The sequence below is a fragment of the Maylandia zebra genome, linkage group LG2 (assembly GCF_041146795.1).
Source record: "Maylandia zebra isolate NMK-2024a linkage group LG2, Mzebra_GT3a, whole genome shotgun sequence".
NCBI lineage: Eukaryota > Metazoa > Chordata > Actinopteri > Cichliformes > Cichlidae > Maylandia > Maylandia zebra.
The window spans coordinates 44,768,422-44,794,923 of record NC_135168.1 but is presented as its reverse complement, the minus strand read 5'-3'; the positions used below and the strand labels follow the sequence as shown (position 1 = coordinate 44,794,923).

Below are 26,502 nucleotides of genomic sequence, written 5' to 3'. Positions count from 1 at the left end.
TGTTTTTATAGTTTCCACATCTCCAACAATGTTGGCTCTGTGTTTAAGCCAGGATTGTGCTCACTTACAGGCATGTACGCAGACAGCTGCAGACACTACATTCACATAGTCATTAGTTTTATATTTTCCACCTGGAGTCTACATTAAGGACTAGTGCATTTTTCACAGAATGTAGCATAGGCACAAGATATCATCATTGAGTCATATTCCGGTGGATCACATGTAAAGGGCCGCAGTAACTAAAGCACCAGCATTTGTAGTGCCCGTAAAAGCTTACTTACACACACCTTACTCTACACCACAAACTACACATAATTCATCCAAGCAGACTTCAAACTTGGAAAAAGCACGAGATTAACAATTTGGTCGTGATGTTAGATGGCATCTATGTCTGAAAGCAAGTGTAATCCCAGCCAAAGCCCTGCACAGCAGTTTCTAATAGTTTCTGACAGAGGCAACTAAAGATATATGGCTTCCATATCACAATGCCTTCAACAAGAAAAGCCCATCTGCATGTATTTAACTAACCAGCAAAGTTTCTCAATGATGCTGCACTTTAAAATGCCAAAAATGTATTCTAGTCTTGGGAAATTTGTGCCATCAGATGCCAGAGATTGGGAAACGTAAGTTTTCAGACATTCAGATTAAAGTAATTAAAGTAGTACATTTCAGCATCTATGCCAGTTAGATGGGAAACAAATTTCTCTCATACAATTCTCTAAAATAAGTGTATACAGTGGAATGTGAATCTAAATGTAAGCATGATAGTATGGAAAAATATAGACAAAATGTGCTCACATCCACTAATCATTTGTACAACGTCTGTCCCAGAAAATGTCACCGAGCCCCTTTTCTTGACAAATGACGCTGTCCTCACCTGGTTACAGGGATCCGTGTCACTGCAGGAGACATGTGTCCCCTACCAGAGCCTTTATGATCTTTCTCAATACTGAAGCACTCTGGAAAAGTCAAATCACAGGAAATGAAAATCTCATTTTCTAGTATACAAAATGGACTTACAAAACTAAGTCTGTTTGGGGTGATTAGGCCAAAGGCTGTTGTTGTTGTGTGTGTTGTGCCTGACCTGATGGCATAATACCCATCTGTCCTGTCTCAGGATGCATCTGGTCAGTCAATCGGGAGCCAAAAGAGGAAGCAGCCGATAGATACCAGCAAGTGTAAAGCCAAGCCAGGGATCATTGAGGAACCAAATAGAGGAAGCAATGTGAAACTCACAGGAGTCAAAGAAAGTGACAGAGGATGGAGATGAAGGTTTAGTGGGAAGTGATAGTGCAAGCAAGGCAGAGGTTAAAAGAAGACCAGTTTCATGTGACCCACCATAGATCTTCTCCCGCGTTGCTTGCTTGTCCTTGGGCACATGAACTCTGACACGTCCGCGTATGGAGCCCATTTCCTCACCTCGGTGACTCAGAAAAGTCTCAAACTGGTCAGATGCACCGGTGACGGAGCGCAAAGCCACACAGCATTCACCTATGGCAAAGATATTTTTTATAAAAATGCTCGTTAGATCAAGTAAAACTTTGTTTATGTATGAGATTTGACACGAGATGTTTGCAAAGCCAAATAAAGGAAGTATTAGTATGGATAAGAATATAGTAAATTTAATAAAAAACACTATTGCATTGTGTTTTAACATAGTTGGGTCTTTGAAGGCACTGGTTAGCAATGCTACAGTCATGAAGGGACAAACTTGCTCAGCGACCAACCGTATGATTCAAACCCATCACATGACTTCACAGACAGCAGCATGTGTTGATCTTGAAGATGATCCATCTCAGACATAATTGGAAGGAGCTATAATAGGACACAGAAGTGAAACACAAGTTAAAAAAATAATAAATAGATGAGTTATATTTTAGCCACTTCTCTGTATGAATGCCTGACCTTTGGTAGTTGTTTGAAGGACCAGGCGAGTTTGAGAAACCCAGGAACGTCACAGCTCTGTGAGTCATTCTCACTTGAACGTCGCGTCTCTGCAAAGAGAAATACTAAAGATAAACGACTCTGGTGCATAATGCTTCACAAAAAATTCACTTACTGATATGAAACCATACCTTCAAGGCACAAAGAATGAAATTCAATGAAGAACTTTGCCTTGCTCGCCGTCTTCACAATCGCCTCAATACCTTCGAGAATAATCCAGGCCCTCTCCGTGCTGGAATTTGAATCTGTTTGAATTGAAAATACTGTACTGTTAATTTCACGAAGACATTCTGTCAAAGTGCTTATGTCCAAAGGGACAACAACCATGACAGCACCTGTTTTGGAGGTGGACTGTGATGTCACTCCCACTTGATATGTGGCAAAAACAGGTGAATGATCACTTGTGAAGATGTCATCTGTGCAACCTAGTAAGAGATAATATATTACACAATTTAAAAAGCCGCACTAAATATCTCTGTGTGCTGTTGCTACAGCAACATGACTTTGTGGTAAAGCACATGAGCTGTTAATCATATTTGAAGGAGTGTGTCAAAATAATATCCAGTATCTGTTTTGTTTCAACAGTTTGCTTGAGTTTGTCAAAATAGAAGTGTGGCTTAAAGAGAGGAAATGACCGTTGCTTTCATAATGGCCCACAACCGAGTAAGATCATTTTATTGGGCGATAGGTGACTGGTCATTACCGCATCAGTCTGCACGGCTTACCGTATGCAGTGCAGGTGATGTGCGTCTCTGGGTAGGACTTGAACAGAATCCTGTCACACCATGATGGTACATTGACTCGCACCTACAGGAATGCATTTAGCCATAAAATAATCAACAGTGCATTGTATTGGTCTGCGTAAAAATGAAATTCAAATACGTATTCATAGCGTGTGCTCTGAAGGATTTCTGTTATGCCAAACATTCATGTTCTAGAAATGAGTTTAACGCTTAGCCTCCTATTTTTAGAGAGTGGGTCAGCTAGTGTCAATCACCGAAGCACTTCCGACCCTTTAAAGAGGATTAAGTTACAAAAAAGTAACAAATAACTCGTCTTAATGACTGTATATTTACTGTATATTTACTTGAATGATTTAAATTTGATTTTTGGGGTGATTTGGATCCAGCCCTGAAAAGATTGGTGATTATTGTTTGCACACACTTTTACTACATCTTTTCATTCTCAAAAAAAAAAAAAAATACACAGTGAAACAAAAAGTCAGCTTCATGTGAGGCACATGTGCTAATCCAGTTCCAGAATGAAGTAACAACCACCGGCAACCACAGACAATGAGACTTCTTGCAACATGCCACTTTAAAAGTTACCCCAATTTTTGTGAACTATTCAGGTGTAAATATTGTTTTTATTTTCGGGATGTGTAATCTGTTGTGCATTGTTTTTTTTATACATTTCCTTGTTTTTCAGAAAGAAAGAAAAAAGAAAGCAAGCTCACCCCTGAGGTCTTGTACTTTTGCCATAGGTAGCAATCTCTAGAGCCACGTTCATACCGATAGGTGGGTGGAAATGCTATCTTCTCTTCCTCTTAACCATGATAAATAAAGAAAGTGAGAAGAATAAGAAAAGTCAGTGTGGCACATAATGAGATCATACTGTTGCTATTTAGGAAATTGCATTTCAGCATTTTTCACAATGCGTGCAGATATAATACTGGACTTTCAATATAAAACAAGGCAAAACTGAAACTCACTGAAATAGAGAAAGGCTTTCCTTTTGTGTCTCTCTTGGGTCAGCTGGTCGGCACACATTAGCTCCTCAAATTCCCTTTTGGATACATGCTTCAGGATGTCCTGGAGTTAGTAAGCAGTGACATCAGTGTATAGGATGTCACAAATAATTGTTATTTCACATGTACTATTAGGAAAATCTTCAAGTGTGCTAAGTCACTCAGTATGTTAAGAAACAGGAGAACAAGGAAATAAGCAGTGTCAGTCTGACCTGTACGTCCAGGTCAAGCCTGTAGTTGAGGTCTCCACACCAGAAGAGATGGGTGAACCGCAGGCTTATGTCAAAAGCAAAGAGCTGTTTGTCACCCAGAGACAGCAGCCTGAGGATGTCCACAAAGTTCTGGTTCCTCCTGGACATTAAACAAAAAGAGATACAACAAAATAAAAAGGGTTTTTTTTGAAGAGCAAGAAACGACCAGAGCACACAAAATTTCTAAACACATTTGGAGAATGCACCTCAGGACTTTGTCGCTTCCAGACGTCAGGTGGCAATTGACGAACCCAAAGGACGTTCCATTGAAGTGGAAGGAGACCCCAACAGCTCCCTTGTTACCTGAAACAATAGAAGCAGTCAACCTTAAATCTACAGGTTAATGAAACATCTTGTCCTATCAACAATCATGCACAGAGTTTGGGGGGTCTTGCTGTATATTTACTGAATTTGCTTTGTGTGCACTTGTGATGGTGAGATCATGCAGAGCAGCCTACCCAATGTGTTCCCCAAGCCAGTCTTCACGTTGGCTGTGTTCACATGGCTGATGCGACTCTCATGCTCAGGCTTTACAAACACGGCCAGCCTTATATTCCAGAGGGACTGCACTGCCACCTACAGGACAATACCCCACATTGTAATACTGCATTTTTGTTTCCAACCAGTCAAAACAATTATTTAACGGTTTCCAAAAAGGCAAACTCTGGAATGAAATGCTTTATTTTTAGAGTGTGTTGTTGTTAAAAATGTTCCCGTTTAAACATTTTTACTGCATGAGACAAAATGTGTGTTCCCATGCACTTCGTCATCTAAGGAGCTTAGAAAGAAAAGCTCTGGACTTCAGAACCGAAGAAGCAACTTAAAGAAGTCCAGACGCTTTTCTTTCTAAGCTCCTTAGACTAAAATGACCTGGATGACTGAGAACCTACACAGACATGCACTTAGTCATGCATATATATTAATATTTGGGCTTTCACATAAGTGTTATTGCCCTTTAAAATTCTAAAGTGTTATTGTTTTAATTGTATATGCTATAAGAAGAATAAAGCACTGATTTACATGAGCTTAAAATTAAACTTTAATGACAGAGGTGACCCAATTGTAGAACATGGCAAAAGATTGATATTGATATTCATTTAACCTGTAAAGTAAACTGTAGGACTAATGTTGATCTTTTTTTTAAGGTAAGCCTCATTTTTGAAATACTTCTGGTCAGATCAAAGGTATTATAGCGCATGAACTCACCGTTTGTAAAAAAAAAAAAAGTCAAACAGAATAATATAAAATTAAATATGTGGAGATTTTGGGCTGTGTAAAGATAAATGTTTTAATAGCTGGATGATTCTTTTAGAGGTATGAACGTGGACTGAATGAATTCTGTAAGGAGCATTTGGAAAACTGAAATTCGGTATTAAAAACATTTTTTTAAATTTAGTTTTAATAATGTAATTATATAAATCCAAAGCTGCAGGACATGAACATAATGTGATGTTATGTATGTAAACAATAAATAAAAGACAATTAAAATGCTGTTGTGCAGAACAACTCATGAGCTGACTGTGAAATAAAGCTCCTCACTTTATCCTATTAGTGGACCTTGCCTCTGATTGTTGAAGTAATTATTACATTTCTATGACAATTAACAAACTTTGATGTATAAATTCAATCAACCTCTTATTTAATTCATCTGGATGTAACGTTTTCAGTGGGTGAAACATTTCTTTGATCATCCAAGTGACTTCTCTTAGACTGAAGAAGTCACTGATGAACAGATGAACAAAATCAGCTTTTTGGGATTTGCTTATCTGGATGATTTAACATGCATTTAACAACCCATCTCTCTACATTTACATGTGATGGATTTAGATTAATTTACTCCATATTTAGCCATGGGAATCACAGAATTCAGCTGAGAAGAAAATTGAGAAAAGGACACCTACTTGTTTGAAATCAATGTGAGTATAGCTGCGAAGGGTTGCTTTGATGTGATCTGTCCACTCTCTTTCCCCCTGGGGGTTTTCCTGAGTCCCTAAGGCATAGATGTCATGAGGAAGCAAGGCGGTTGAGTCATCAGGGGTGTGTCCCAGACCGCAGCAGGTCACCCACGACTGTAGACTTCGAGGAGGAGGGGAGCCACCTGCACAATTAAAACAGAAGAAGTCAGAGTTAAAAAGATCACCTAACAATAACTCAGCACAATGTTGTCTGGCTGTGAAAAAAGACTCCCATTGTGTTTTAATGTTTACCCATATTCCAGGTGCCAACAAAAACGGAGATCACATCAGGTTCACTCCGCTGAGAGTGCCTGGTTTTCATCAGCTGGAGGAGCTGGCAGAACGCATCGCATTTCTAAAAGAAATGACAGTGAGTTATGATGAGAGAAACAGCAGATTCCAGTAAATGAAAAACTTCAGTATCGCGCCTTACCCGTGCACTCTCAAACGTCATCTCCCGCGGTGTGCTGTGGTGGCTGTCAACCATCATGCGTACCTTGGCTGGACTGCTCTGAAACTTGACAATCTGAAGGACTGATAAAGAGGGAAAAAACGGAAAATAATAAAGTAATACATACATATAATAATTATTAAACAATATTTTTGCTTTGAAGAGATACGTTTTAGCCACTGTAAATAGCTAGGAAACAAAGCAAAGATTTCCTTACTTCTGTCATGTGAGACTCTTTCTATACCAAATGAGCCAGTCTTCTTGTCAAAAAGCAACACTCCTGCGTCCACATCCACAGAAACAGTTTGTCTGCCATACCTCAACATCTTCACCTGAAAAAAGACATCAGTACATTTAAGGTCAGAGATGAGTTCATTTGTCTTGCTTTCAGTCATCTCTTTAAAAGATGGCATGTAAGTGAAGAACAGACTATAGATTTTTGATTGTAGTAAAACTTGAGGCTTTTTCTCACTCTAGTTTACCTGAAAGGAGTAGACTGGCAGCTGCCGGGCATTGCTCTTTGCGGGGGTTACACAGGTCGGTGATGGTTCAGGAGGGGGTGGGTTGGGCTGCACTGCCAGGTTGTGATTAGTCACAGCATCTTGTAAAGCTTTTAATACCTTTATGGGAAAATGATATCAAATGCATTGTTGCAATGTATAACTTGTGCTGTCTATCAGGGGAAAAAAAGGGGGTTGTTTTAATTTATGTATAATTATTAACACTTTATCATCACTTAACCGAACGCTATGACTAAAGGTAAACTTTGGAAAGGATAAAGACTAACAAAAAGAGCTGCCTGGTAGTTTGTTAAAGACTTTTAATTCTAAGTTATGTAGCTTTATTGCCCATGTAAGAAGTATATGAATGAGTTTTCGAGTGTTAGACCTTTTTCAGCTCCACAGCAGAAGTTTTATTTTCATCGTAAACGTACCTTTTTCTCCAAAGAAGAAAGGAGACTGACCAAAGCTGAGATCTTACACAACAGGTTCTCTATATCCATCTCTGAACCCTTGTTAACAATAAAAAAAAAGCACTCAATTAGTTTGTCTATATGGATGTCTACTACATTTAATGCATAATGTTAAGAAAAAAAACATAATATATAGTTTGTATTGTACCTGTGCCTTGAGGGGTGTTAAGGAGCAGCTAGGATGGTCAAAGACTTTGGCCAGGGTCTCCAGACTTGAGAGAGTCAGATCAATCTCACTGTTGAATAAATAAATGCACAATTTTAATTTACCCATTATTCATCTGTTATTCCTAACTTCTTATCCAATTCAGGGTCATGAGGAAGCTGGAGCCTATCCCGAAAGGTGAGGTAAACCCTGGGAATGTCTATCACAGGGCTAACAGAGAGTAACATCACTCAGTCTCAAAATCACACCTGTAGACAATTTAACATTAGAATAATAATAATATCTATGAACTGCAGGAGAAAGCTGGTTTACCACAAGAGCACCCACACAGGTACAAGAAGAAGATATGAACTCCACAGAAAGACCTCAGTGGACCTGCGATAGATTCAAACCCAGAACCTCCTTGTGAGGCAATAGTGCTAATGACTTTACCATCATGCTTTCCTAATCAGTCTCAAACATACGTAAATTTTAAAGAAGTGAATCAAAAATTAAAAGTCTATTGCAGGTGAACTAGTATATATCCTGCATATAGCAAACAATGACACCTTGTGTGTGGCAATAACAATCCGTACACTGCAGGCTGCTACAACTGGTCAAAAGCTCAGCACTGAAATCAAGTGTGAAATTATGCTAACCTGTTGAGGCCTTGGCAGGCAGCACCCAGAGTGCGTTTGAGGTGGCATAGTGTTGTTGCCCCTTTATGCACATTCTCAATGTCAAGAGGAAGCTCACTGAAGAGGTAGTCATTCAACAGGCCAATCACATCACCTGCAGTACTATTAAATAAACAAGGAAAAAATCAGATTATATTGTATAAAGCATGAAAGCCATCTTTTTTGTACTGAATATGAGAGAAACAGAGTAGGCTAAGAGCAGAGGTTTAACACAGAGCAGACAGTTTATTAATAGGGCAAAAAAGTCAAAAGAGGGAAGTGCTTTGCAAATAGTTGCTATGCTTGATCGCCAACAGGTGCATGAGCTAATAAAAGAGCTGATTAGATGCAATCATATTAACGTGAAAATAGAAATTAATATGCAGCATAAGTTTGTAAGAAACCACATTCATGCATGTGACTTTATGTGATGCAGTAATATCAAATATGGACACTTCTTATTAAAAAAGGCTAATAATTTATAACATATACTGTGCAAGGAATATCTCTGAAATAGGTGTATTTTTGGCAATGGAATTAATTAATAAATATACCTGGATGTGTTTAGCTCTTGCAACTTATCGAGAAACAGGGCACGAGGGGCTGCTTTTGCTGGGGAGCCTATGAAAGGTACTGTGCCGACAGACGCTGGAGCAGAAGTTGGCTTCTCATCATCTGTGCATACGCGAAACACAACATTTGAACATTACAGCACAGAGGGAAGGATCTAGACATCGCTATTAAAGCCACATGTTTTATTATGTGTACAACATGCAGGTTAATAAAGGGTACAGAAAAAACTGATTTATCGTGACATCCAACCTGAGCTCTCGTCACCACTGTCCGTATCACGGGGTACAGGATACAGCAGAGGAGTGACCAGGCCTTTGTGGGGTTGCTGATACCCCAACACCAAGTCCTCCAGTGTCCGGAAACAATTCACCTGCACCCCTTGTGTTGTCTATAAAACACACAAATGCAACAGCAGATGATTCATTTTATGTCTGGTTTAAAATGTCTTGACCTAGCATAAATTCTCATTCTACACAGGAAGAAAACCAAAAAAAAGGAATGCAGAAGGTAAGGGATGCAATAATTCTGTTTAAATCTGTCGAGTAGTTTGAATTAAAAAGAGTATTTCACTTTTAAAAGGTTGTGCATAGAAGTACAGATATGACTGCATAGCTTCAACGTATATGTAAAAGAATGTGCTGCTATATGAAGGCCTTATTTGGATCCACAAACACTGAAATGAGAAGTTCTTAAACTTGTTAAGAATCAACGATGAGATTTCAAGATTGTTAAGAGAAAATCTTCCCCGACTGTGTTATAAAAGAATTAAATTACTAAGTAGATTTTAATTTGTACAACATATCTTTCAATGAATGTTTCACACCAGACCTCCACCCCCTTTCCTCTTCCGAAATCTTGCTTGGTAGAGCAAAGCAGAAGTATTGATTTGCATGACAGAAAAGGGCACATGCAGATGATTTGCTGTGATAAAAGGTGTCCCTGAGAGATTTAGAAAGCTTTCCCTTGTGGCCCAACAGAGAGATGACATCACTTCCAGCTATTTCCTGACTATAGCAGCACTTAGCTCTCTGTTTCACTGTGGTCCTGCATAAAAAAACCCTCTAAAATCCCCTCACCACATAATAACAAATTTCTTTTCAAAATTATCTTTAATACATGACTAGATTCATACAACACACATTAAAACCACAAGCTCAAGTAAGCCTTCTCTAAAGGTTTTCACTAAAATCTGGAAAACTTAAAGTAACTGAAAGCAGCATGATTGGAATTTAAGATAAAGAAAAGATGCTGCCATAGGTACTCACACTCTACAAAATGGCATGGTACATATTAGACCACAAAACCAAGTGTGCCCTTTTCCTGTGCCCTCCTTTAGAAGTTTTTGTTTTCGTTTTGTGGTGAGAAACCAGTTTTTGGCTTGAGCTAAATGTCTGTTTTGCCAGGAACTCTTCAAATAGTATTTTTATACCACAAGGGTCTCTTGAAAAGCAATTAAAAAGAAATGAAAAGGAATAGAAGACAGTGAAAGACAAAATTGGCCCCAAAATACCTCCATGGCCCTCTTGGAAAAACAAAAAGGCAAGCGCACGACTAGTGAGTTAGTGGAGCAAATCCAGTGAGGGAAAATACATACTGAAGGTTTATACACATGGCAGTGGAAAAACAACTGAAATAGCAACAGAGTTTTAGGTCTTTATTGGAAACTGGAGGAATTTTCCAAGTCAGCGGCCTTAAAAAAAACAAACTGCCAGACAATCACTATTAAACTTGTTATTGAACTTTAATAAGCAGACACTGCTATAAAAAAAGAAAGGTCAGAGATGATTTGTGGTTTATGCCCCAAAAATATTTATTCCTCTCACTCACCCACTGAGTGCGTGCTTTTGTTGGTGCAAACTTTGTGCTTGTGTGTGTTCTTTAATAGTCTAATAATCAGGTCATTTGCGAACTAAATACGCCTGCTCGAAGCATCAAAAACAGACACATACCATCTCTGGCTTAAACTCTCCCACATCCAACAGAATCATTACGCTTAACACAAACAGCCCCATACATACACATGACAAATAAGCACACCCATTGGTCAATGACTTAGTGTGTGGGTTGAGTAGGAATCTTTGAGACATTAAAACAATTTCTCCTCTGTGCTGCTGAGCTCATGCTGCAAGCATGCAGCCACATGGCAGAGATGCCATTCAAACAACAAAGTTACTGCAGTTGTAACAGAGTCTTTACAGAGACGAAACTCAAACATGTTCCTGTTCTCCTCACAACAGGCAAAAACAAACCAACGTTTGATCCTTCTAACTTGAGTCGTACTCCCCTCCGTGTGCACAGTTTGTGACAAGGTTTGAGACGCGTATGGTGTGGTGTTTTTACTTGGGTCCTTTTTTCCAGGAAGAGCATCCAGGGCCATGTGACAGTGAGCACTCACCTGAACTGCTAGAAGACCATCTGCGTCAGGAAGAATACGATAGGTGTGAACATGACGTTGGAACCTTTAGAAACCAAAAATTACAGTGGTTATTGGTACTGCAAAATACTACAAGGCAAATGCTCAAAGGCAAAGTGTGCATAAATGTAGGTTTTTTTAAGGATCCCATGTGGATCCCATGTGTGTATTAAAGACAATAATTTTCTCAGTAGTTTTACAGATCACTGACTACAGATCAACAATGTGCCAAAGAAGAACATCATCTCCATCCATCACTTCAAAAGACACATTCAGGCAGCATATAAAGATGAACAGGTTTAAAGTGTTTTGCTACAGTATATTACATGAAGAAAGTGATGGAAGAAAGGGTCAGTACAAAAAGGGGGGAGGGGGGCAATTTCAAAGAGTGAATGAGATACTGAGAAAAGAATGAAGGGAAAGTAGGAGCACTGTGACCAGCCAGGCTCAGCTTTCAGGAATGTATCTGGCTTTGGCTGATGAGCAGTCAGCGTAGTGCGGTCGCTGGAGCTCCTGCCCACTTTCAGGGGCCCCAGGGAAGAAAGAGGGGTAAGTGGGGAAACAGGGAGCAATGAGCTAGGGTTAGACAGCCTGTGATGGACTTTACTTGGACAATACCATCTGACTAGTCTGGAGAGTGTGTATTTGTGAAGTCTGCCCAGCGTGTAGGCACTTTTAGCCACAGATGTTCCTTCACTGCCTTCTGCCAGATGATGGTGAAAGTGATGGATATGACAGGATGAGAAAAGCTGCTGAATCAATTTACAAATGACGACATTCTGTAGAGCTAAATGCTTAATATTTGCCAGGTCTATGTGCCAAAATCGAAATGTCTTACATGGGTAGGTGTACTTATTTCTGGTTTTGTGTAAAAACAGAACAATAAATGAGAAATTTGATATTTTCAGTGAGCTAAAACAAATAAAATGAGACTTTCTTCCAATACATTTCGCAATATTAATACAGAGGGTCACTTATTATTGCATTTTCCCTTCTAAGTTCTGAGGGATACAGCATTACTATCAATGGCTTCACATTTAAAATGTGCTTGTTATTAATATACCGCCTAAAGCAGGGGTGTCAAACTCAAATACACAGTGGGCCAAAATTCAAAACTGGAACAAAGTCGCGGGCTAACATTAATATTTATTGAAATATATTTATTCCTCCAGATATAAGAATGAATCTTTTTTTATGGCCTCAAACACGTTTTGCTGAAAAACTGAATATGGAACAAGCAAAGCTTAATACTAAACAATATATATATTAGCTGTATAATACCAGTAGGCCAGCTCTGATAGTAATTTGGTATGGCTTCGCGGGCCAAATGTAATTAGGCTGCGGGCCAAATTTGGCCCGCGGGCCAGAGTTTGACACCTATGGCCTAAAGAGTATAGTCCATAAGATAATTGTGTTCGATTATGAGAGGCAAACGGCTCACTCTCTAAGTATGTGAAATTGTGTGTGTGTGTGTGTGTGTGTACTCACAGCAGGCATAATGCATAGGCTCCTGGCACAGACTCACTGTCTCTCACTAGGTAGCTGCCATCCCTCCCTGCCCGTGCCAACAAGTCCTCTGCATACACACGGCTGATGTCACGGTGATACCATGCTGCCGTAGCCATGGCAAACAATGTTGAGAGTTATGATCATAAAAATAATCCACATGAGGTGATGACATAGGTTTACTGTCACACTTGCTCTGATAGCACCGCACTGGAGCTCTGTCACCTATGTCATTAGCCACTGAGTGTGCTGAGTGGTCTACTTTAGTGTTTCAGCCTTTCCCATGATCCTCTTCTTCATGACCAAAGTGTCAGAAAGAAGAAAATTCTATCAGCTAGCACTTCCTGGGTTCCTGTTGTTTTCTTCTGGGTCACATATCCTGTTGAATTGAGGTCACAAAGAAGAAATATCCAGCTGAGCGCAAGGTTAGTCCACTCCAGCAACAGCCTTCAGTCCATTTATCTGGTAATATCCTTGTGTAGAGAAAGACCTAGTTACAGTTTTTGGTCGCAAGTTGCTGCACCTAGGTGGGTGTGTTGCTCCAACAAACACAGACCATCATAACAGAGTGAGGGAGGGAGAAAGAGAGAGAAGGAGGTAGAAGAAAAACAGCGAGAAGTGCAGAGTCTGAATGAAACAGCCACCCCTCAGGCAATGACGGAGCCTCTAGCTAAACCACAAACACAAGCCCTCCTCTTGTCCCAAAACAAAAGCCCCACATGCAAACAACAGGAAAAGAAGAACCAAGAATGGCAAAATAAACAAATCAAGCTGCACACACAGCACTTACACACTCCCAGGCAAACACGCAGGCAGCAAAGACAGAAACATACCAGATGGAACTCAGTCAGCACTAAAACCAGACAGGCATGCAACAGAAACCAGACTAATTCAAATGATTTCCCAGCTCTGTTGCCATATAAGGGAATAGGAACACCCTCCAAAAGTTCAGCTGATCACTGCAGTTGCCTTTCCTTCTTCCAAGCTCAGATTCCATTTGGAGTTTGTTTGGTTGGATGTAGGCTACTCTGGGAAATTTACTTTCATGCTGGAAGAGTGTGCTGCTGTGTGTGTCTCGTCAGAAAGGTTCCGTCTGCTCTGGCGTGGTCTCCAGCGGTTCTTCAGAGTGCTGTCAGAGCAGAGGGAGGGAGCACAGAGGCAGAGGACAACCCCATAAGAGCACAGGGCAGACAGAGGAAGTGACTCGACATTCCAGATGGCGGACATAGCCAGGAGAATTCTTGTGAGGCCCTCAGCTTCACCACCGGAGTGTGAAACAGAATGCTGCTTCCTTTTTGTTATTTCCTCCCCATTTATTTTCTTCTTCTTCTTCTTTCCCCTGCCTTTTGTCTTCCCTCAAATTCTAAACAGAAAGCACAGCTCTCCCCTCATCGGTGAGCTCTTTGGCTTAACTTCAATTTCTTCCTCATTTGCCAGCATCCTTATCCTCAGACATTTCAGATTCTGGCCAGCATTTCACCCCTTCTTTCTGTCAGCCAACCCGCTTTCTTGTTCTAACCCTCCCTTCACTTCCCTTCCTCTATTGCTCACTCGTTCACTCCCAGCTAAACGCTGTGTCCATATGGTTATGATCATCCCTAACATTCTTATTTTTGCCCTTCTAAAGCATCACTCATTATTCAGCCCTCCTACGTTCCTCCCACTACATTAGCTGGAGCGAATAACTCTGTGGGAAGCTGTTACTGTTCTGCCTCTTGCTACTCAGCAGAAATGTGCTGACCACCAACCACAGAGCCCATAAAACAAATAGACACAAGTACATCCCAATCTGATGATGCATCTACCTAACTCTCAATCTGTGATCAGTTCTTTTTAGAATAACCATGTGCTTTACACAGCATATTACTGGACCATAAAAGCCAAGCTGAAGCACTATATGCTAACTAGCACACCCAAGGTGACAAGGAAACAATTAATTCACCCGCTAATGTTTACCAGGGATTCATTTGTGATTATCTTAGTTTTGGTAATTATGATTGACAATTACATAACTGTGCCTGAAATGTCATTGCTGGTTTGGCTGGTATTTTAAAAATATGATCTGATGGTTCATCTGATGATGAAAATCCAAAGTGATTACAAATCATACATATGGTAAAATAAATAAATAAATAAATAAAAATAAGGGTAATTTATCAAATACTGTTAAAACACTTCGAACCTTAATAATAATAATAATATCCATCCATCCATTTGCTTCCGCTTATCCTTTCAGGGTCGCGGGGGGCGCTGGAGCCTATCCCAGCTGTCATAGGGCAAGAGCAGCAGCAGAGCAGCTAAAAGCTCTGCTTCCCGTGGTGGGTTGTGCTACAAGAAAAGCCAGACTGGGTGAGTAGAAATCATTCACCCTGATGCAATCTGTTCATTATTTTATGCCAGGCCAACAGATATTAAGATAAACTGACTGGTACTTACATAGCACTTTTCTAATAACAATAAGATGACAATAAGATGAAATAAGATGAAATGTTTAATTCTTGAAACATAATGACTATATATTATATTTCAACAACATTTCAGTTGTTGTTCAGATGTTGTCAATCAAAAACCACTCAAGAGACAGTATCCACCCCAGAGTCAGATCACTAGGTAGGAATCACTACATGATTCTTGGATGTCAGTCAGGATAGCAGATTGTTATTCTTATATTCATGAATTTAAGGATGTCACACCTTGTGGCCTTTACATATGGCTAGAAGAAAGAGTACGTGTGTCATATATGCGGTTTTCCAGTTGAAGGTTAGAGCGGTATATCGGCTAAGCCATCAGCTGGTGTGGGCTAGCAGTGAGCTGCCAGACTGAGCGCAGACTGAGCGCAGCAACTTAAACAAATGCCATGCTCAATTTCTCAAGTTTTAGTTTAGGTTTTTCATAGAGAGAGAGAGTAGGTGGATTCACTGGAAGTTAGTGACCAGAAGAGCTCTTCACCAGAATCAAAGTTATGATAAACACTGACAAGTTCAATATTATTCCTGCTAAAATCTCTTTGTTTAGTCATAGATTTTTGTATATAACATTCTAACAAACCACAATTGTTGTGCAATGGTAATTGGTTTCTGTCACATCTGTTACTCTATCCAGTTCTTTCAAATGTTGTGCTTATGTAAGGCAAGGACTGGGCAGGATACTGAAACAGACAGAGACGGGCAAATGTACTCCAAGAGTCATCTGCTCGCTCTCATTTGCCAATGCTGGCAGTCAAATCAGCTTTTGAAACTGACTTTTATCCTTCTCTTTACCTTGAATCAGAAACCCTGTCTGTCTGTATGGTAAAGATGCTTGATGAGCTTTAGAGTTGCATGGATCAATAATATAACAGTCAAAATACAAAATATTTTGTAAAATAATACGACAAGTAATGGCAAGAGTTGAGCTTGATAAAAAACATACTCAGTATTCCTAAATCATCTCCACTATAGGATGAATTAAACTGCCCTTACAAAAATGTAAACTGCTACCAGTGTAAAGTATAGCTGTTAGGCTGATTGACTTTAAGAATAAACACAATCCCCAATAAGGCACATTATAAATCACAAATCGTTGACAAATAATTGCTCTCCTTTTGGATGATTAGGCATCTTAGCAGCGATCTTTCTAACTGATGCCACAACCACTTCAAGTTACAGCATCTTTTCAGTTAAGTTAATGAGCAGCAGCTGCTAAAAATACCATGGTTAAAGGTCACACAGGAGGCACGGAGTACAAGTGGCATAAGGCCAACAGGTCAGCCTACCTGACATGACGAGTTCACAGTATGTGTAAATAATTAAAATCGGTGATGTTAATTGTAATGATGTGCACCAATAAATTTTTGCTCAAGGTTACACCGACAGCATCTCACACTGTTGGAAATTGATGTAATTGGCTCAGCATCTGAACTAATGGAGTTACTGTTAGCAACAAACACTGCAAGTCTGTCTAAATTTAGCACCATGATGAAGACTGTGTTGCTAAGAGGTAGTTAATACCATGGTGCTGTAATACAATGGGACAAGTCAGCAATCCCTTTGAGAGACAATACTGACTGTCTATATAAAGTGCTTGCCTAAATTGTCACCAGATTAGCTATAAGGGGCTTATGTGGACGTATGTGACATCACACAACCAAAGGTTTAAAAAAATAAAATAAAATAAACAAACCGAGAGAGACTTAAAATGGTGTATGAACATAAACTATTATAAAGCTAGTCACTGTGGTGCCTTTAGAAACACAAGCCCTAAAGAAAAAAATTCTTCCCTCTCAATAAACATGAAGCAGTAATTTTGAGTGAAATGTAATTGAAATATATTATATCAAAGTTTTTTTTATTTGAAATATTAATCATTAAGGAAATGTACTTGCTATAAACTGAAAGTATAGCAATCAAGTAAAGTTCAAATCAACAGATTTCATTACATTTAACACTTAAAATTAGACTTATAATTTAGATGTAGTTAAATTTGTTAAAGTTAGCATTTTGGGTATTTTGGAGAGTGTGTTTGTACCACTTTTGCGTCCATGTTTTCCATCTTTTAAAAAAAAAAAAAAAATTGTCTCATGTTTTAAGTTTTAACTTTCTATTCCACTTTTAATTTTGTCATGAAGGCTCTCAATGATATCAAGGGTCACAATCTAGATTTCTGCTGGACCCCAGAGTATGTTAGGCCCAAGCCAATAGCTACCCAGACTAGAGGCCAGCCAGTCGACTTTTAGCTTGCTTGCTCAGCCTAGACTGCTGTTTGCTAGCCAGTAAAAATGTCAACTTTCACACAGTTAGCTAATTGCCTAACTGATTTCACCTTTTTTGGGAAGGGGACATGCTGGTGTTCTTCACGTATGCCCAGCAGCCTTGGTGATATCTCTTAGCCTCCTGGGTCACTTAAAACCAATTTAGCTCTTGAGTCATCTGGCACCCTTCTTTTTTTCTGAGTGTGCAAGACCTGTCAACACCTCTCCTGCTCTTCTTCTGCTCTTGGGTCGACATTTGATCTATTCATGCCTCAGCTGAAACATCACCTGTTCCTTGGCCGACTACTGTTATTTTTCTGGGTCGACTAACACCTCATCTGTTTCGAAAAGATGGATGATGCCCAAACCTAGGTCCCATCCTCAGACAGCTACATCCCTACATCTCTTTGCCTCATTTTCAATCGACACAAGAACAGTTTCTGAACCCAAGTCCACTCACAATTTACCGATTTCTGAGACAGTTCTTAGTTAGCATAGTATTCCCTTCTTCCTGAGTCAAAGTTTACTGACATCCCCGTATTACTAAGAGTCCTGAGACTTTGAGTCTGTTGATATTTCTTCTATTTCTAAATTGTTACTGAGTTGACAGCTTAAAGCATTTTGGATCCCTTTCTTAACTGCAGGACATCAAAGGAAACACCTGAGCACTGTCAATTCTAGGGTGTTAAAATCACCAGGTTCCACATAAAGATGCTCCTGTATATCCCCTACCTTCCAAAAGTAATTGTTTACTTTCTCACGATAACTTTTTGTGTATTAGAGCAATTGGAAGCTTGCTTTTCAATCCCTTAAGCTGTGCAAGATCTTACTGCTTTATTAGAATCACAGAAAACATTGAAGTGAAGCTGATTGTTTTCTATACTGCACTATAGTGGAATGATCAGGACAGCTTTAACCTATTAAAGAGATTTAACACCTACGTGGTGATCCGGTGCTGTTTTTCACACCAGTGCTGTCTTGCAAGGACAGCTTTAAAGAGATCTCAAACCTTGTACCTGTATAACAGTTGCAGAGAGGCCAACACACACATACACCAATCTCATTCATTATTCTTGACTGCCAAGGTGTGACAATCCATCCAGCTCGCTTATTTATCAATTAACTACTTCAGGCTAAAGAAAAGATGTTTGATCTGCTAAAGGTCACTGCTAATAAATGCTGGTGCTTTGGCAGACATTAAAGGCGGGTCAAACAAATGCCTACAGTTCAAGTAGACCAGTTTCATAGAGCCCAAACTAACAGATCCTCATTAACTTAAAGCCAAATATTCCAAACCACGGAATCATGGCATAGCCACAAATTCTGCTTCAGTTTTCATACTTCAAATAGGATCCAAAATTGGCATGACATCACAATATACTCGTGCTTATCATTAAGTTGCTCAATCAACCATGCTCATAGCTAAACAGTAGAACTGCCAGGATGATTTTGTAATCAGACTGATGCTAGCTGTAAGGCCGTGTTCCTTGTGCAACATTAAGTCACTTGGATTTATGTAAACCTCCTATGTGCACAGATTGGGCAAGGCTTGGTGGAGGAGCCATCTGTCGACCTGCTACCATAACAACTAAAATCCTACTAATACCACTCTACTCTAGTTTAAGCTATAAGAAAAGGAGTCCTTGAACATTTAGTCCATTCACAAGGCATTCTTTACAGCTTAGCAAGTCTTAATTAGTATTTTAAGACCATCTGAAGCTTGAGAGCAAAGAATTCATGAAAATTTTGTTACTAAACTATATTATTGCACCATACCTGCAAAGTATCAAATTCCCAGTTTTATTCATGCATACATTTACTTCTTAAAAAAGCTCAAATCAATACATAAAATGAAAAGTTTTTCTGCATTACATGCTGTACTAATGCCAAGGCTCCTATCGTTATCTTTTATGTTGAAATTACGTGCACAGTATTATTTTTAAACATGCTGTAGGTTAAAACAGTAGTGGTATAATGAAATAATCAGATTTTCTCCAAAACAGCCTTCTTCAGGACAGTAAGCTTAAGAGGAGAGTTTCAAGGTTGGGAGGTCATAGTATAAAAGCAATAGGGAGTCCGTGATTGGCAGGCACTTACACTATCAACAGTGAAGGATTAGAGAGCACAGCAGAGACGGCTCACTGTCAGAACCGAGGGCACGGTAAGTTAGCGTTTTTCTTGCTGACCTGCAGCATAATAGAATCAGATGAAGAAGGTATATGAAGAAGGTATCGGATCACTGTAACTGCACAGAACAGAGTCAGCATTTGTTGGAAATTTATCACGGTATTATTACATGGGAATATGTAGTTTTTATCAATATTTATATATCCGTTAACAAGGAGCGCATGGTCTGTGTCACGCTAGGTATTAGGAATGTTGTTTATTATGATTATGATCTTAAACTAACCATAAAATCAGAAAGATCCTTTCCTATTAGAAGTTATAGGGAACAACATGACTGTCGTTTGCCATAGTGTCATCAATGAGGAGCTTTCTAGCGTGTACTGTACCGGCATAATAAACTAAAATTGACACAGATAACCAAAGCACCTAATAGTTATAGCTTTTGTTACTATCTCGTGTTTTGAGCTATTTATGACTTTATTGTGTTTTGGGGTTTTTTGCAGAGTGGACCTAAAATTTTGCCATCGACATGTCCAAGTGAGTGTGAAAGGTTTAAGGCTTATTCATCAACAATGTTAATATTGTGACAGTTTTAGAAAGGTTAAAAATCAACCATCAAACTTTCAATATAAAATCCAAAAAGAACTTTAGGCAACCTGTTTAATGCAGTTAAATATGAATGATTTCTAAATAATTAATTAATTTTGATTATTTATTTTATAATCACGAAAAGTTGTTCATGAGGGATGAAAGCGATAATTAATTTAGAAGAAACAAGGATAGTAGATTGGATGTAACATCGTGACAGAAGTAGCTTCTGCAACAACCTTAAAACTTCTTAATTGCCCCTTGGGGATAAATTAAGTCTTTCTGATTCTGATTCTGATTTATTTTATACTTTTTAGACACTTAAGAAAAAATCCTTATTAAGATGGATTTTGTGGATTAGAAAAGCATTAAAAGGATTATGTGGCATTTGAAAGCGACAAACACCACCAAGGATTACCTGTTTGTTTACTACATCCGCCCAGAACAAAAGGATTGCCCTCTTGCACTCTCCATATCTTGGGATAAATCTGGGTGTTAAATTTGCCAATTCTGCCACTACTTTTTGTTTTGTAGCATAAACAGCTATTTCATAAAATAGCCTGCCTAACCCAGTATTGATCCAACTATGTCATTTTCATATTTTATATGATGTTTAACTTTGTTTACTCAGCTTACCCAATCACACGTCTTACGTTCAGATTAGACATTTGTAGCAGCAGGTTCAATTCGACTTTAATCACTAATCCATCCTCACAGGAGAGGAGCAAGGGAGTTGATGGCAAGTGGGAGGTTATCCAGGACAAAAACTAGAAAAGTTGTAAGCGCACAAATATGTTATAGAAGACAACTTAGAAAATAGGGGGAAAGAGCTCATTATTTATAATCAAGCAAAAATAATGAAATTATGGGTCACTGCTCATTTAGACTTAACATCTGTCTGCATGTGTTTTAGGGCCTTTTTTTTAGGACTTTCAGGTTCAAATACTCTTCAGATTCAGATTCTTTTCTTTTTTTTTCATTTCCAGAGTATTTAAGAAGACCAGTGGGAATGGAACTGTAAGTGGCTTCTACAATATAATCATTACAGGGCACCCCTTGAGCACAGGGAGGAGTGCAATTTGTATGTTGCTATTCCAACTTCCCGAAATAGCGTCCACATTTTTTTTAATCTTGTGGAGGAGTAACCGTTTTCCTTTTTCTTCATTTCATATAGATTGCCTTGTACTTGGGGAAAAGGGACTTTGTGGACAATGTGGATTCAGTAGAAATAGTTGGTGCGTGGCAAAACTGCATCCTGATATATGTGAATATATGAACTTATAAGAATCTCTGTGAAAGATCTAAGGCTGTGGATTGACTCTTCTCATATTTGCAGAAGGGGTAGTTAAAGTGGATCCTTCTGGTCTTAACAACAGAAAAGGTATTTTACTTTATAGTCTGCAAATCATAAAAGTTATAAGCGATGATTTACTGACACAGACTGAAACAACACATTTTTCCACTGCAGTGTATGTCTATCTTGCTTGTGCCTTCCGCTATGGAAGTGATGACTTGGATGTCATCGGACTGACCTTCAGAAGGGACATCTGGCTACATCGCGTTCAGGTGTATCCACCTACGGGTGGCAGCGAAGCTAAATCCCCAATGATGGAATCCCTCTTGAAAAAAGTTGGAGAGCAGGGGCACGCCTTTTCCTTCCAGGTCCAAACCCTTAATCTTTCTCTTTGCGTAACAACAAATAAATTATTTTCAATGCAAGGTATTTTGATTAACCTTAGATCATATCCCCGCTTTTATTTTAAAATCATTTTAAAGTGTAACGTTCATGTATGTGACTCATTTCTTCTTTTTCCAGATGCCACCAAATCTTCCATGCTCAGTTTCCTTACAGCCTGGGCTAAATGATTCCGGCAAGGTACAGTTACCATCCAGTGTTATTGTTTGCTTTCTTTAAGTCTTACACATTGTGTTAAATGTTTGGAAAAATTAATTTATCTGGATTTCGCCTTGTTGTAGGCTTGCGGTGTGGACTTTGAGATTAAAGCATACATTGCCAACGCACCTGACAATCCAGATGAAGTCATTCAAAAAAAGTATGTTTGTGCAGCGTCATTTTAAACCTTTCAGTCTTTGAGCTGTGTATGAAGGCCATGCATGGGTTATTCTCTTCCCTTTTATTTCCTTCTAGGGATACTTGTCGTCTGATGATTCGTAAAATACAGTTCGCCCCAGCTAACAACAAGGCCGGAGCCAAGGCTGATCTATCCAAGCAGTTTATGATGAGTGACAAACCAGTGCACTTGGAGGCTTCCCTTGAAAAAGAGGTACTTGAAAATATACCAAATGCATTTTTACCATTATAAATATTACATAATAATTGCTAAACTGTGTTTTAAAATCACTCTTTTCCAGGTTTATTACCATGGAGATCCAATAACCGTTAAAGTGCAAATCAACAATGAAACCAACAAGACTGTGAAGAAAATCAAAATCTCAGGTAAGGACCCAAATATGTCTGATCAGAATCATTTTTGTTTGTATAGTTTGAAGAGATGGGGGAAATATTTTCAAGGCATATAGTTTAATTCATACTTCTAACATGAACTATTTTTGTGTTAAGTTAACCAGCTCACAAGTGTGGTCCTCTACTCATCTGACACTTACGTCAAGGAAGTCTGTGCTCAAGAGTTTGGGTAAGGCGAATAATAACCGGACTCGAGTCATTTCTGGTTCAAATTAATGTATCTAAAAAGTACATTATGTGCTGTAACTATCAGTGAATCTGAGGCTATAAACGACCCCCCCCCCCCCCCCCCCCCCCACACACACACACACACACACACACACACACCAATATTCCAATATGTCTGTATTTTATTGCTACTTAAAATGAAAAAGGCCCTAAGTAGATTAACTGAAAATAATGAATACTAACCTAGTGTGAGTTCTTTTTCCCTCTATTTCACCTCTAAACACAGAGAGACCGTAAATGCCATCTCTACATTTGAGAAGTCCTTCCAAGTAACCCCCCTGCTTGCCAACAACAAAGAAAAGCGAGGTCTTGCAGTCGATGGACGTCTAAAAGATCAGGACACCAACTTAGCATCCACAACGCTGTAAGACTTTTAGGTCTCTTTTAGGTGAAGCTAGGATGGGCCTTCATCCTCTTTTTGAGCAGCAATGTTGTCACTATATATTCTGCCGTCCACTTATAGCACCTTAAACCAAATCCCCAAGGTTTAAATCGTAAACTATTCCCATCTCCTTGCAGGAGTCAAGGAGAGAAGGAGATGCAGGGAATTATTATCTCCTACAAAGTCAAGGTCACTCTTACAGTTTCGAGTGGAGGGTAAGGCTTAATAGAAAACACTAACCCATAACGCTTTCCTGTTTTTGTGCCAAACTGTGCAGACTAAGGGATTCTTTTATCATTTCTCTCTGACCATAGCTTGCTGGGTGGTTTGACAGGACGGTAAATATCAGTTCTCCTTCATTTATTGCCAGTTGTGTAAATGAATGCAAATTATTCACGAGTATATGTTAATCTGTAAAATGTTTAGTGATGTTGTCGTGGAACTTCCTGTGACACTGATGTCCCCAAAGCCTGCAGGTGAGTTCTGTATTTTGTAAACTGCTAGTGCCAGCTAAATTACCATTAAAATACTTCCTGAAATATCACTAAAAGTAGACAGTGGCTTTCTGTAACTGATCTTACTGTCATCTATATGCCATGCTCTCCCCTTTACTGCGTGCCATTACTGTGTACTGAGCAGAAGTGTAAGTATAAAGTATAAAATAGTCTCTATAAAAAGACGTGTATTCGCCTGTGGCAGTGATAATTGTATATGATGTTCATGTTTGTTTCTCATGAACAATTATGTGTTTTATGAACCACAGCAAATTGGATTAAATGCCTCTTTAGTTCAGGTGAGGTCAACTCAGATACAGTGAGTTGTGCAGTGTTGACTTCTTCAAGGGTTACTGCCCCTCCTATAACATCCCTACACACTAAAATATTAGATGATGACATAAAACACATGTTAAAGAACTACCGTATTTGGATAGAAAATTGCATGAATTGCAAAAGCGCAGAAGTGATGGCCCTTGAACGAGTGTCCTGTTTTACCCTTCAATCCTGTGTGAAAAATGAAATTTGAATCCTCTTGCTCCACCCCCAAGATCAATAATTAAAAGATCTCCAGTAGACATTAATAGCAGCATGTATGCAGATATTTGAAAGTTGGGCAATAGCTGAAAGTGTATGAGTCTGAAAAATTGCAGATGTTATAAATAGAAAAGAAGGGGTGGCCTGCAATACTGTATAAAAATTCACAAATCAAAGTAATCCATTACCCAATTTTCAAACCAGACAAACAAACAAACAAAAAAACCCAAGGGACACTACAAAATGTATGTATTGAAAAATGTAACCCTTCTACAAAGACAACTTATCAAATGTTGAAACTCAAAATGTTTTAAGTTAAATGAGATAACTGAGTGGTTGTAGAATGAGTACCCCGTCTGAGGCTGGCACTTTCAGCAAAGCAAAGATGAGCGAGAGGGTTTACAATTCTGTAAAAGACTGTGTGAAGAAAGAGTTCAACAATTAAAGAATAAATTTTTGTTTAACAGAACTACATAATGTTATTGAATGATTTAAAAGCCCAGAAAAATTTCTGTATACAAGAGACAAGGTCAAAAAGCATAATCTGGGCTTAGAAAAGGGACCAACCGGCTTGTTATTAGCACAGAGAAGAAGGGAGGGGTGCACGTATCATGTGTAATTTGCACATCTGTGATGGCATCACTAATGCTGAAATGTATATGTAGGTTTCATAGCAACATATCCATGGCTTCTAGTTCACATAAGGTCTTGCTTATTTCCTAAAACAATACTAAAAATTAAGCACATACTCCAGGTGCTTAACTAGCTCGCAGTCTCGTTCTGTCACCAAATGAAAATATTTGGTGTGTTATGAAATGAAAAAGACCCCAGACTGCAAAGAAGCTGAAGTCCTACATCAAACAAGAACTGGGAAACACTGTGCTCTCAAATTACACCAACTGTTCCCATCAGGCCTCCCAAATATTAACAGTGTCCCTAAACAAAAAAAGATGTGATCTAAAATAATGATGAAAATGCCCCTGCCACTCTCTCTCTACAAACACAAAACGTATCTAATTTTCAACATTTGATATGCTGTTTTTTTTTAAATACAGTATTTAAATAACTTCCAAATCATTGCATTCATGTTGCAGCTTTTTTGGAAACTGGATTGTACAAAATTAGATGAGATATATTCCATAAGTTACCTTGAATAATGTTAGAGTCACAGTCCATTGTCTGTCCATTTTATCCACAGGTCCGATATCACAGTTAACACCACGGATGGTTGAAGCAGCCAGTCAAGGAAAATCATCTCTCATGCAGAGAACACAGAACACAAAGGAACTCATTATCAGCAAAGAAGAGCACAAATGCTCAAATTTCCCCTGTATATATTCAATTCTATTATAAATAACTATGAGAACTCAATTACTGAGGGTCAGAAGTCTGTGTGAAATTTCCGTGCGTGACATCATAGCACTAGAATCCAACAGATGTGTCCCACAATAGAGTAGACCTTTCAATATGTGTCATTGGTAATGAGGATGCAGAGCTTGATTTAACGTAATCTTTATTTTTATGTCATTAGAAATTACATGTTGAAAAATGGTGAATGGATGAAATGAGTGGCTATTTTAAAAACACAAATGTGACACTCTGTTAAGACAATTAAGAGAACTCAATAAATCCATTTTTCTCAAGTACAAACTTCTCTTTGTTCATATTTATGATCTGTTTTGGTGTTGGAAGGGGGTTTTTTTCCCCACACTAACCAAACTGATACATTTTTATGTTTATGTTAGCTATCATTTTTTGCTAGATTAAGTCACAGTTAAAGTTTTTCTGGGTGTAACCAGTTATTATACCACTGCTCCGAAAAGTTGCAGCAAGCCAGCTTTCGGTAACATTTCACATGGCCTACTTGTCTGTAAATAGTGACCCAAAAATATATAACTGTTTCTCTGCTTCTTGTGGTTCTTTCTCCCAATAATAGTGCAGCGGGTTACAGAAACAATCTTTCAAAAAACAATACAATTTTACATTTTTTGTTTTCATCTGGTGCCATGCCATTTATTCCCATGCATTTCAATGAATTAGATGTATCTGATGCATGAAGACTCCTTTGCCTATGGCTCAGCTCTATCATGCTCACACATCCTGTCATAAAGGATTTTTTAGGTAACAAAGAGAAACAGATAACCATTTACCATCAAACCAACAGCCACTTTAGAAACAACGCTTAACCTAACTTCACATTTATGTCTTTCTTTGGAATCTGACCTAGAATCCTCTTGCCGCACGACAGCACTGTCCTTCATTGTTATATTGGCCAACTCGTGTTACGAATATAACTA

The 26,502-nt window shown here is 38.8% G+C and overlaps 2 protein-coding genes across 4 annotated transcripts in view; one reads left to right on the top strand and one right to left on the bottom strand.

Moving 5' to 3' along the window:
- inppl1b (inositol polyphosphate phosphatase-like 1b) overlaps positions 1 to 25,478 on the bottom strand; it is a 28,700-nt gene extending 3,222 nt beyond the window's left edge. For 2 of the 3 annotated variants that reach the window (XM_004545661.6, XM_004545662.6), the window contains exons 1-24: positions 12,618 to 14,203; positions 11,112 to 11,175; positions 8,966 to 9,104; positions 8,698 to 8,818; positions 8,126 to 8,266; positions 7,470 to 7,557; positions 7,283 to 7,360; positions 6,831 to 6,968; positions 6,566 to 6,680; positions 6,331 to 6,431; positions 6,150 to 6,252; positions 5,844 to 6,040; positions 4,401 to 4,518; positions 4,149 to 4,245; positions 3,904 to 4,042; positions 3,656 to 3,755; positions 3,401 to 3,489; positions 2,670 to 2,751; positions 2,280 to 2,369; positions 2,076 to 2,189; positions 1,906 to 1,994; positions 1,728 to 1,815; positions 1,339 to 1,491; positions 878 to 959 (exon numbers count right to left, since the gene is read on the bottom strand). In XM_004545661.6, coding sequence (XP_004545718.2) covers positions 878 to 959; positions 1,339 to 1,491; positions 1,728 to 1,815; positions 1,906 to 1,994; positions 2,076 to 2,189; positions 2,280 to 2,369; positions 2,670 to 2,751; positions 3,401 to 3,489; positions 3,656 to 3,755; positions 3,904 to 4,042; positions 4,149 to 4,245; positions 4,401 to 4,518; positions 5,844 to 6,040; positions 6,150 to 6,252; positions 6,331 to 6,431; positions 6,566 to 6,680; positions 6,831 to 6,968; positions 7,283 to 7,360; positions 7,470 to 7,557; positions 8,126 to 8,266; positions 8,698 to 8,818; positions 8,966 to 9,104; positions 11,112 to 11,175; positions 12,618 to 12,754 — 2,663 coding nt within the window. In that variant the 5' untranslated portion in view covers positions 12,755 to 14,203. Of the gene's footprint in view, positions 1 to 877; positions 960 to 1,338; positions 1,492 to 1,727; positions 1,816 to 1,905; positions 1,995 to 2,075; positions 2,190 to 2,279; positions 2,370 to 2,669; positions 2,752 to 3,400; positions 3,490 to 3,655; positions 3,756 to 3,903; positions 4,043 to 4,148; positions 4,246 to 4,400; positions 4,519 to 5,843; positions 6,041 to 6,149; positions 6,253 to 6,330; positions 6,432 to 6,565; positions 6,681 to 6,830; positions 6,969 to 7,282; positions 7,361 to 7,469; positions 7,558 to 8,125; positions 8,267 to 8,697; positions 8,819 to 8,965; positions 9,105 to 11,111; positions 11,176 to 12,617; positions 14,204 to 25,353 lie in introns of those variants that run through there. The other variant, XM_076875093.1, reaches the window with a different exon arrangement.
- arr3b (arrestin 3b, retinal (X-arrestin)) lies at positions 19,450 to 25,855 on the top strand. Its single transcript, XM_076875108.1, has 16 exons — positions 19,450 to 19,525; positions 19,995 to 20,028; positions 21,066 to 21,096; positions 21,254 to 21,314; positions 21,416 to 21,460; positions 21,548 to 21,741; positions 21,896 to 21,955; positions 22,057 to 22,133; positions 22,229 to 22,364; positions 22,453 to 22,537; positions 22,661 to 22,733; positions 23,019 to 23,156; positions 23,312 to 23,389; positions 23,489 to 23,512; positions 23,601 to 23,967; positions 25,404 to 25,855. The coding sequence occupies exons 2-15, from the start codon at positions 20,021 to 20,023 to the stop codon at positions 23,668 to 23,670; spliced, it is 1,080 nt and encodes a 359-aa protein (XP_076731223.1). The 5' UTR covers positions 19,450 to 19,525; positions 19,995 to 20,020; the 3' UTR covers positions 23,671 to 23,967; positions 25,404 to 25,855.
- The last annotated feature ends 647 nt before the right edge of the window (positions 25,856 to 26,502 follow it).